This window comes from Tympanuchus pallidicinctus, unplaced genomic scaffold (genome assembly GCF_026119805.1).
Source record: "Tympanuchus pallidicinctus isolate F22 unplaced genomic scaffold, pur_lepc_1.0 scaffold8, whole genome shotgun sequence".
Classification (NCBI taxonomy): domain Eukaryota; kingdom Metazoa; phylum Chordata; class Aves; order Galliformes; family Phasianidae; genus Tympanuchus; species Tympanuchus pallidicinctus.
In genome coordinates, this window is record NW_026294802.1 from 52,318,923 (window position 1) to 52,331,062 (window position 12,140).

The following is a 12,140-nucleotide window of genomic DNA, read 5'->3' on the forward strand; positions in this document are numbered from 1 at the left end:
GACTCATCATCGCTCTGAGAACAGAGCTCACCTTCTCAGAAGGGAAAAATAATAGGATAGCGTACGAATTTTCTCTTTCACATCTTTATATTCCTGTAATGCCCTTCCCTCAGGGCTCATTGCTCCAAAGACAATCATCCACTAATATGAACACCAGCACTGCTCTTCAATGTACCTGTAACATTATACCCAGGTTGTCCCCGTTGCTACAGGGAATACAAGGACTTTCAGTAAGGAAACTCCACAGCTCAGAAAACGTCTCCCCACAATCCCCCAACTGCTCCTCTGCTTCTAAACCTCCTGTGCCTCCCCTCAGCCCTCACCCCAACCACCACCTTCATCTCTCTCTCCCTCTCAGCCCCTGACAACAGCAAGCTCTAAACTCTAACCTCTCCTGCCCTTGCCTGTTGAGCCACCGGACCAGCAAGTTTGCCCACAGCTTATGTCTAATCTCTTGGCAGCAGCAGGAGATTGGAGTTTATGAACAGTAATAAAAATGTCATTTTAGCAGATCAGCTCCTGGAAGGACCCAGGGAATCCATCAAAGCTCTGTTTACTGAGCAAAGCGAACTCCTTTTCCCAATCGATGAGAAGAAAAGATTGAGTTTTTTTGCACCTTCTTCCCAATTTCACAACGTTACTGTTTTAGAGGCATCTGAACATCAAGAGACCTGTATTTTCCCAAAAAGAGAATGTTAAATTCCAAACACCAAGTCTCACTGTCTCATCTGAAGGCCATCCCTCGGAGGGCTTATAAACCAGCTCACATGCTCTCAACAAACCTGTTCTGCTGCTGCTTTTTTCACAAAGTTATTGGTCGAATTCACCTGCTGTGAGAGGGTGCAACTCCTCAAAAGGAACAACACGAGCTCTCTCCCGCACTGAATCCAGTCCCACTGGAGTTAATATAGCTGTCTTTCTTTCAGCATTTGAAATGGTTGATACTAAAGATCCTGTTATTACGAAGGCTGAGCTCATCTCCCACAGTTCTTCAGATGGCAAAGGCTGCTGGTACTCATTCCCCAGATCACCGTTTGAGAATCAAAGTGCCAAAGGCCCCTCACTTCCCAAAGTCCAGCCAGAAAACTGCCAGCCCCAGCGCTGACTCAGAGCATGTGAAAGAGAGACTAATCCAAATCTGAACTAGCAGCCCTGCCACATCAGCAGGGTGAAAGCTCAGCTCATGTAACTGCCTTACCTCTGGGGAGCTCAGAGCTGCTAACGTTCATCACAGCACCCATGAGATTTAAATGAAGACCCAACAGCAGCCCTAGGAGATGCATGCTGGTCTGGGGAGATTTCAGATTTGCACTGATGTAAGAGAATGGATTTAGGCCGGTCCTTTCCCCACTTCCCCTCTCTTTTCTAATGGAATTTAGTTGTGGAAAGACAAAGGGAAAAACCAAAGAATTACACACGGTGGAGGTCAGATAGGTTTGTGGATAATGGCTGGATATGCTGGTGGGGACATTTTGCCAGTGTTCAGAGCATGTGGGAATGGGAAGGAAGAACACACCAAAACCACCACCAACACAGGCTTTGTGCCACAGCACTGGGTTCCTGTAATGCTGCTGTGCCTCTGCACATAGCAGTGCTGAGGACAGAGAGGGTGAGAGCAGCTGCTCAACTACTAACCACAAACAGTGGTTTGCTTCCCTACCTTCCTGTAACCACAGCAGCATGAAGGTTCCGAAGAATGAGCTCTGCCTGTCACTGCAGCTTCAGAGCAGCACACCTCTCACCACATAAGACTTCAGCTTTCCAAAAAGGGCTCCATACTCCATGAAGTTTGTCCTTCAGAAAGCAGGGCTCAGCCACAGCTTTCCTCCCATGCTATCGCACTGCTGGTCAGTCAATCAAGTTTGAAGGGCAGCACTTTCTCTAAACTATCTGAGTTAGAAAAATATGGATCTGAAGGGCAGAAGGGATGAGCGGGCAGGGAGCCACTCGCCTTCTGAAAGCAAGCTGCAATCAAAACACTGCTTATTAACATTGACTGGGTCAGAAAATGGGGAAAAAGAGAAAAAGAGAGAAACAAATGCATCTCTGGCACAGTTTCCAATTGATTGTCTGCCATGAAAGCAAAAGCCAGCTGCCATGTTAATTATTCATGATGCCTGGCGCAGAGAGGAGGAAGAGGGGGTTTATGGAAGCCACTCAGCAGTGGAAAATTTGCATATGTAGATAGTGGAATAGGAAAAGAGGAAAAGAGGAAAAGTTTGGTGTTGATGTCAGCAACAAGTGCATATGGAATGCATGTGTGTGCTTACCTGCAGTGACATATGCTGGATAAACAGCCTACAGAGGTTTTCTGAGTGCAATCAAAAAAGTTTTACTAACATTCAGAAAAAACAGCCCCTCTGACCTCTTTAACAGGTCCAATCACGTCTCTTGATTTCATACAATTGTAATGCTGAATGTAAATTCTATGTGGAGAACAGCCTCCTCATGCTCAGTTACACGATGACATCGTACAGCTCAAAGGCCAACTTCCCCACTTGTTTCTGGACCACTTAGTATGTGACTTTTGTTGTATGTGCAGTTCCCACCAATCTCTGTCAAGTTTCCCATCTTCTTCCCCAAATCCACCTCACTTGTTTTTTTAAGAGAAGCAGAAGGAAAAAGCTTCTGGGGCTGCACAGTCACAGCAGCTGCATATCTGACCAGGCAAAGATGGATACAGTCTCCAGATTTATTCCTAGGTACAATTATTATTAAATCCACCCTGTTTTTTTTCTACTTCCTGCTTGCTTTTGCTTGCAGTTGTGATCTCCCATTTTTCTCCCGTCCCACACAGCAACAACCAGCCTGAGAGCTGCTCCTGAGACATCCTGCCATACAGCTTTCAAACATCCAAGGTGCAAAACTGAAAGCACCAAGCAGGCTGACCTTCCCAGAGCAACACACTCTCTATTCGCTCAAGTGATTGGGTCAGAGCCCTCAGATGTGAATCCTGCTGAAAGCCAAGATTAAACCTCATTTGCACTTAATATGGGAATGCGAGAAATTAACATGTAATATCATCACAAAGCCTTCTGGGTCCATCCCAACCCCCTGCAAGGCCCAACGGACCCAAAAAGGCTTCTTCCAATCCTTTTCCCTGAAGCAAACCATAGCAGCTTACGAGCCCCACTCCTATAATGCAATAATGGAGAAGAAATGCACCGACCTTTTTTGGCCCACTGGATGGTCCCCTCACTGGAGTGAACATAATCCTCAAATTTTGTCTGCAGGACCGTGGCCCGCTCCCGGACTTCCTGAGGGTCCACGCCATAGGATTTCTACAAGGGAGGATTAGAGGAAAGAGAGAATTTGAGTCAGGAATAATGAAGCAGTTTACAATAGATTTAATAACAGTAAAATCACACAGTAACCACCCAGGGGCCAACAAAGGTAATCCTCTCAATATTACTAGAGGAAAAAAAAAATTATAGATAAAGACGTTAAAGTCAAAGCAGCCAGTAAGCACTCCATGGTGAGGAGAGCAAATCAGTTTTAATTTTGTGTTTTCTAACATCTTTCACGTTTCTTTTTCCCCCCCCTCTTTTTTTTTTTTTTTTCCTTTTCCTTTTTTTCTCCTCTGATTCAACAGGCCAGATACCACTGCTCATTTCCCCTGCCGTTATTTGGAGTAACTCTCCACAGGCTCCATGCCAGCCTCGCCAGACTTGAGCTTTTTTTCTTAGGACTTTCAGATTGATGTTTCAAGTTCTCCTGAGCAGCTCCCCACAGCACCTGGCCCCTTCTTAGCATGCACAGGACAAGAGATCTACATTCATGTCCATGCCTGATAGAATGGACCAAATTCAGCACCTGAGAACAAACCTAGCTACAATGAACTTCTCATTACTGATGGCTACATGAAGTTTCCTCATTGTCAACAAGGCATATGTAACTAATCGTTATCACTCGACTCCTCTAGGGTAAGGTAAGTCCCGTGCATCAAATGCATGGCAGAAAACTTCCTTAAACCAAAAAGGCAATTTTGCATGTGCTCAAGGTTTCCCATCATTGGACTGTAGGATTTGGTTCAGGAAATGGAGAGCAAACACGGCAGGGAATGAGCCATTACTAGGAGGAGGAAAGAGGTTAGCTTATTTCTAAGCTACCAAGGCAGAGGAAATGTGGACCAGAAGAAAACATTTTTGATGGCAAGTTGACAGCAAAGTGCAAAGTCAAGCATCCATGGATACCAACCTCCCTCAAGAAAGGACCACAACTCTCAAAAGCTACTCAAATAGGAACCAGCATCCAAGCTGGAGCACATGAGCCAACACAGTAATTTGATGCTGGTCAACTCCTCGTCTTCCTCCCCAGCATATCTAATGCTGCTCAAACCCTCACTTCCCTCTGCCCTGCTGCCAGTCCGGGGGTGCCACGTCATGCTGAATGGGAACCCTGAGGACTGTGGAAGCTATGAAATGCTGCTGACACCCAACGCAAAAAGCTCTGCTGACCCAGATCTGTTGCTCTGTATCCTAACTGAAAACCCATCCGCAGAAAGACCCCAAGTGCAGTTCAAAGTCCCTGCACAGTGCCTTCCTTGGAGCTTGAGATCCCACCGCTCCCAGCCACTGCATCATCCTCCAGTGAAACAAACACATACTGGGAACAGAATTCCTGCTCTCCCCCTGCCTGAACTACCTGTACCTCCAGCAAAATCAACGCTGGTGTTTTAAGGCCTTGTGAGAGGCTCCCAGTTTGCCAGTCTCTCCATCTCCCAGTGCACTGCAGAGATGGCCAATACAGACTGCTTCATCGTCATCTTCTGGTTTGACTTAACACACTCCTATTAATCAGCTGAGACAGTTTCCAGCCGAGGGGCCTCTGTAAGGGTTTAATAAACTACAAGTGGTGCTGCCTTCTCCAAGTGGACACTCGTCATTGTGACTAACAAGTTTCCACTGACGTGAAACATAAAACTTTCTCCCACCCGCCCGCTCCTCCTAGCCCCCATCACTTTTCTTTTGTTAAGCCTCCTGGCAGCACAAAGTGTCACCTTCCCAGCGTTTTTTAATATGAATGTGAAATTAGTGAGGTTTGCCCTTTCCCCTGGCGGACAGAATCCTCTGTTATTAAAAAGTAAAGCACTTTAATAATGAAAACTTTTTCTCTTTTTCCTGTGTTTTAACTGTTTAAAATTAATGAGAAGGGCATAACGGTTGTCAAAGCGATATTGAAAGCCGGGTAGCCTGGACCGAATAAGCACGAAAATCCCTCCAGAGTGTTAAATAAACAGTGCTTCAGCCCCTTCTGAATCCCTCTGTTGGTTATTGTATACATTCTGTAACAGCACTCAGAATAGATCTGAGCACCGGGGAGGCAGAAAGGTTTCAGAATTCCAATAAAGGCCTCAAATTAAAGACAGCCTGGTGCGAATTCCAGGAGAAAATTAAAGAGACCTCAAGCTTAAGTGACAGGTGACTTGCTTCTGTGTCACAACTGTCAGGGGATTTAGTGATAATATGGCAATATATTACAAAGGACTTTTCTTATTCCCCCCTTTAGGTTTCAAAATGAGGCATCTCTTCTTCCTGGTGCTGGGGGAAAAAAAAAGTAAGACAAAAATGAGGGATAAAGAACTAGGTGCATAATTTCCAAAGTGTGAGGTCAGTCCAAAAGAAATAAATGAAAAAAGCAAATGGCAGGAAACATAATGTACTCACAAAACAGCTTCTCCCCTCCTCCCATCTCCACCTTGTCTTTTATCCCCTCCAGCCCCTTGAGACAGATCTCATTTTAAAATTGCCCCCTAATGGGCATGAAAAAAAGATATCTGTGTTTGATTCCTGCCTTCCAGAGAGGATCATCTTAAAAAATAATTTACAAAAACCCCGAAAATCTAAATTTAAAACTGTCTCAGAGCCAAACTGAAAATAAAACCACTGCACCATGCGAGTGTCTGGGCAGATCAAACAGAGCAGTGCTACTGGAAGTGTACTGGAAACCAAGCCCTGTGCTCTACAAGCTTTAATCCTGCTTGTGCCCAGGTTCAGGCGAGCAGGACAATTAATTTGAGACCCTTACAGCTTTTCCAAGGCCCAGAATATAAAAGCCAACTCCAGAGGTTTGCTTGATCTACTCTCCACATAGATGAATTCGTTACATCCATTAAGTAATAAGCATGATTGTCATTATGGAGAACTAGTGAGATAGAAGAGCATTTTCTAGCCTGTATTTGCTTGGAATGAACCTATTCTGGCAGATCCCTAACCACTAGCATAACCTGCGATCAATAACAGCATCTATCATCTCTAAGAAGAAAAAGGCCTGGCCTTAACGTGACTTAACCAGCTCAGGACACTGGGGAACCTCCCCACAGCTACACCTGGAAAAGGCACACTTACCTCTTTCAGAAGAAACTTGTGATTATAAAGACTGCAGCTTTCAGGTTTGGGAGGTGAGGGTAAGAACTGAAAGCCTCTTACTTCATTAGGAGGTTTGTTAATGGTGGAAAGGACAGAAACTCAATAAAACCAGGCTGAGGTGGAGAAATTCTCTTTCTTAAAGCAGGAAGGAAAAAAAAAAAAACCAGCCCCAAACCCTGGCTATAACATCTCCTGCTTCCATTATACTTCAAAACAAAATGAAGGATTTTGTTTTAATAACAACTTTTCACTAACCTCCACACACCTCCTCCAGAACTCACCAAGTCCCCCTGCCCCCCTCGATAAAAGTTGAAAGATCAAATTTATTCTCTTTGTAGGCAGGTGAACATTCACACACCCAGACATAGCCACATATATATTTTATACACCTAAGTATAAAATATACATTTTACAGGCACTTCAGCTTGCTCCCTGGCTGCACACAGAAGCCCAAAAAATGCACGTTCCAACGGGGTTCTTGTAATGGACTTCAGTTGAGGCAATGAGAACCGAAGAGCATCATAATGAGATTCCTGTGTGCACAACTATAATATATACATGACTCAATGCATGGAGAGCTGATAAGCAAAGCTAACTCTCTCTCGAATGGGAACATCACAAATAGATCAGGTTCAGCTCCTCGTAACAAGACCTCCTTCACTCTCTGTCCTATGCAGCGTCCATTGCATTCCCAGCTTACTCTGCTGCCTTTACAGCAAACTTAGGGAATTTAATAGAGATTAACCTTCCTTAAAACTTGGTAACGTGTCCCTGCAACAGCTGAGAAAGTGTTAGACCTCTTACAGAGCCTCCGATGGTAATAAAATAGAACTCAACATCCTTGATTGCATTTAGTATATTTTTCAGGTAATTCCTCAAGAAGCCCATGTGATATTGACAGGCCTACTGCAATCTCATCCCCATTAAACCGCAGAGATTTCTTTTCCGTCAACTATTTCTCACTCTCCGTTCTGTAAGATTCTGAGTCATATCAAAATTGATAATTCTGTATTTTTAAGTCCTCACAGCAGATTCAGACCATCCCACAGCCAGAGTGGATCTATCACAGCTCCAGTGCAGTCAACAGCCAAGTACCATTCACTTTGAAGGCAGAGGGAAAAGTTCAATCCTACTTTTGACTGCAGGTGAAAGGAATCAGCTCCTGCTTATGCACAGTACCTGGCATGACAAGGCATGGCTAGGCAGCAGCACCCAGCAAAAAAAAATAAAAATGAGAGTAACAACTGTTTTCCAAATACATTTTGTTGCTGTTTGTGTATTCCTTTGTTTTTGTTTTGGGAAGAGTAAGAAAGGCAAAAAAAAAAAAGACTATTTAAGTCAGATTATTTTACACTTATATGTGCAGAGTATGTTGCAATTTGAAAGCATGGTAGAAATACAAATTCTATCAGTCCTGCTAGTAACCAGGCTTGCTAGCCAGAAAAGGACACAAAAAGCTATTTTAAATAATTCCTGCATTAACAAAGCACATCTACACTTCTATGTATTTGCTGAACCAGCTGACAGACCATGCCATAAGCATGTTCCAAACATCTAAAATAGAGGATGCATGGTGATTTCAGTGAAGAGCTCAGAGCTTGAAGTAAAGCTGTGTCTCATAGCAGCCACAGATGTGGCTTTCTGTGAAATGCAGGGTGTTAAGGAAAACAGTATCTTCCAAAAGCATATCTACCAAAAGCACCACAGTTCTTAACAGCCATCTGCAGGAAATGAGAAGGCACTGGACAGGCTGTAGGCTCACGTATGTTAAAGCAGAAAGAACAATCAGGCAAAACTGCAACAAGAGAAAGAAAAAAGCACTCTGCAAAATGCTTGAAGCATCCCTGACTGAAAGTTCCTCAAGGATTTAATTCCACAGAATGCAGAAACACCTCAGCCATCAGTTGCAAATGACTGAATGCTGTGAATTAGCAAACTGACGGCAGCCCCAAAGTTTGCAGAAATCAATGAAAAGATGTCTGTCAGCCCAGCAAGATTTGTTTCAGGCTCCAAGTAAATACAGGTAATAATTAAAAAGCCTACACAGCACATCACCAAATACATTTTGCTCATTTCTTCAGAACGATTTTATGTTATTTGCCATCTCCAACAGTTATAGTGCAGAAAAGCCAAGCAGAAGAGAAGCACTGAGGGGAAAAAATAAAAAATAAAAAAAAAAACTTTTGCAGCCAGAAAGCTTTACTGTCTGCTACAAAATATTTGCTGAAGAGTTAGAAAGAACTGGTTTTTGGACAGCAGGTTAAAGATTGGACAACTGTGACATAAGGCAATTCTATGATTATTTGCATTGCCTGACATGATGGATATACCAACCACCAGACCGCAAAGATGGAAGCTAAGGGAGGAATATTTATGATGTTTAACTGGTAAAAGAAAATGGCAGCAATTCCAAATCAGGAAACTCACCTTGCTTCCTGGTCTGTGCAGCCTGAAGCGATCGTCTTTCATCAGGGTGGATAAGACCTTCTCCATCTTTATCTCTGAGACACTGAAGCAGCAAAGACAAAACAAACTTGCAATTTATTCTGAATAAGAAACTAAAGGCTGATAATGGATGCCAAGATAGGAGGTGATACTCAACCTTCATCCAAAGAACGAAAGCGTTTATGGGGAAACAACAGGATCAAAAGGAACTTCTCCTACAAAGCCAACTCTTCTCTTCCACACAGTCACATCATACCCCGCTTATGTCACTCCAACCTCTTTCTCCATTGTTGGACTCAGAGCCCAGAAATACTCCTACTGATGGACCTACTCTCACAGTCATTTACTGCTTCAAAAGCCAGTTCTGATACCAAACACACAGTTTGATTTTCTTTTCCGTTCTGAGGACTCACCCTCTTTCTCCCTCAGCACAAGTATAAAACCAAAGCCCTGCACATTAGGCACTTAAAATACTTTTTTTTTTTTTTAAACTTTTTTTTTTAAATAAAGGCAACTCAGTTAGCTATCCCTAGCCATGTTTCACACTGGGCATTTATTTCCATTCTACCTCACATTCTTCCTGTTGCTTCTACCAGATGATTTATTCTCTAGCAAGACACTGCTGGCCCACTGCTATGGCCTAGATACCAATGAATTCTTAAGAGCCAGCTTCATTTTAAAGCATGCAAGTGGTCCCATCCAGAGACACATGTAAAGGAGATGAGATATCCTTCGTCCTCTTTAACACTGTCTTGTGGGGCACACGCACACCAGGTGACACAGCACAAGAACAGCTGTGCAGCTTCAGGCAATTAATAGCATGCCTGCATCCAAACTGGGTCCCATTTCCAAGGGAATTGCTCGAATAATACAAGTTGAGGTTTGTGGGTCCAAGTTTTCCAGTCGCTGCATTTCAGCGGTGGGCAAAGGTCATCTCTAGAAAAAGAGATTCTTTCCCTTTTTTATACCAGAGTAAATCATAAATACTGCACGGAAGCCAAGGAGTTCATTGGGGTTTACTAGAGGGTAAGGAAGAGATAAATCTTGGGGGCCCAGCACTCCTCAGATTCCCAGATCTCACATGGTCAGACAAATGCAAGCAGTTTCTGAAAGCAGGCAGTGATGATTTTCTACGAAGTACCGAAACAAATTGTACCAACAAGGATCTTCCTTTTCTCTTCACTCAGAGATCTCAAAACTCCTGGTAAGGAGGAATGAATAATTCCTTGCTATGTTCTGCATTACAACAGGATGCAGTGTCCTTTCCACTTAAAGCAACAAATACCTTTTTCCTGCAATCTGCACTTCCAACCTCCACTGGCTCATCATCACAAGGCAACTAAAGGAAGAGAGACGGTCTGCAGATAGAGTCACCCAGCCTCTATGGGTGGCTGTAAGATATCCTACATGGGAGAGGAGCCCCATCTCTGTGCAGCTGGGATTCTCAGTACACAAATTCCTCCACAGGGGATGCGGAGAGGGGTAGGGGAGAGATGGAGAGCAAGGGAAATGGAGCATAAAATGACAACTGAGGGTTTCTGTTTGTTTTTGAAAAGTGTAACAGTAAATTAAAACATAAATGGCAACCGCTTAAGCAAGTGAAAAGTGTACCTCCCCATCCCCCCAAGGTTTCTTTGACACAGCTATGAATGAAAACGTCAAACCTTTGACATTGATTTGTCTGATATGTCACCCCCTCGCCGATCCTCCCCTCTCGCGGCGCGCTGCCAGCTCGCAGCCTAACAGATATGTGAACTCGGTTCTCAGCGGGGAGCAGCATGTGAGGGGAGCAGGGGAGGGGGAGCACAACGTGGAGAAGGGAGAGAAATGACTCGTGCCTTCACGGTGATGCTCCCTCCTTTATAAATTAGTTAGGCCGCCCGTTAGGAGATAAAGAAATTATCTGATAGCTGTCGAGGCAGGCGCTGCTAGATTGCAGTTGAAGGAACTAAAAGAGACATAAGCAAAAAAAAGAAAAAAAAGTAAACCTCACTGACTTTCTGCTGCTTCCTGCCTCTTCCCTATAGAGGAAAATGTGTTAGTTATGCTGAGACAGAATGTTTTGGAGTCTAACCTTTAAAAAGAAAAAGAAAAATGGGGAAATGCACTCAAAACACCAGCATGCATGAACACACGGCTGGACAGAGGAGCCACAACTTCAAGCCACACAAAGACTGAAAAGAAAGTTACAGAGGCACACGGCTTCCTTGAGACCCATTGGGAATTACTGATCTCAGCAGAGCCAAAGTGAGATCGTTTTGGCAACGGCTAAAGCTGCTTTTCCACAGTGGAAGCCAAGGAGAGGCTTCAGGTACCGGTGAAAATTAATTGCGAGCGATTTCCAATTTCAAAGGCAGTCATCCCTAATTCCGAAGTGGATTTTCATCCAGGAACAAAGCCACGTCTGCTCTCATTACTTCCGACTCTCAACACTTCTGGACTTACTCCCATGCATGCTGGGGTGGGTGGAGGGGTTTAAAAAAACCTCTGGGTCAGATCCTCACCTCCTGTAAATCAGTGTGGCACTAACTCATTTACACCAGCTGAAGATGGCAGGGACCTGTCTCGTGCTTTGTCTTCTCAGAAATACATATTTTATGAAGTATTTACATTTCAATAAACCTCGCGGGAATTTCATTTATAAAAGGAAAAAAAAGAAATTAAAAACAATTCACAGCACACGCTGAAACCAACACAAAACAAAAGGCTAAGAATTAAAACCGACACGAATTCTGGTAACTTGTGCAGCTCGGGTCAAAAGCTGTGAAGACCCAGGATAAAGGAAAAAAATTACCAGTGCTGAAGAGGATGGGTGACAGCCCAACACATGCTGTCTTTCAGCCTCGCACTGAATTAAATTGTCAGGATTATCACCATAATGCTCTGTTTATGAAGAGTAACGGCAATTTGTGCTGATGGCACTCGCTGCCTTCAGCTTCGAGCTGCCTTCCTGCATCTTCTCTGTAATTCATCAGCTCTCTCTTCTTGCCGCTGTCCCTTCTCACACCGTGCACTGCTACGTAGGAGGAGCAGAGGACACATGACTGCAAACAGGCCGAATCGCCCACCCATGCCAATTAGACACTGATTTTCTCCCATCTGAAGACAGAGGTCAAAGGCAGAAAAATCACACTCCTTTTTTTCGGCAGTCCCTTATCTCCAGGGCAGCAAGTTTTATGACGAACATAAAACAAACAAGAGAAGACAATCCCTGGAGTTGTTTGGACGTACTGATTTGAGAAGCAGAGAAAAAATATTCACATAAAGCTCTCCCTTATACACTGAGCACAGCCTTCTAGATTGCTGAAGAACGGTGGCTAGCTCAAC

General features: G+C 43.9%; 1 protein-coding gene across 2 annotated transcripts in view; it reads right to left on the bottom strand.

Moving 5' to 3' along the window:
• Window positions 1-12,140, bottom strand: part of DDX31 (DEAD-box helicase 31) — a 42,589-nt gene that overhangs the window by 8,864 nt on the left and 21,585 nt on the right. The window contains exons 17-18 of one of the 2 annotated variants that reach the window (XM_052669445.1): window positions 8,796-8,877; window positions 3,170-3,281 (exon numbers count right to left, since the gene is read on the bottom strand). In XM_052669445.1, the coding sequence (XP_052525405.1) occupies window positions 3,170-3,281; window positions 8,796-8,877 (194 nt within the window). The remainder of the gene's footprint in view (window positions 1-3,169; window positions 3,282-8,795; window positions 8,878-12,140) is intronic. The other variant, XM_052669446.1, reaches the window with a different exon arrangement.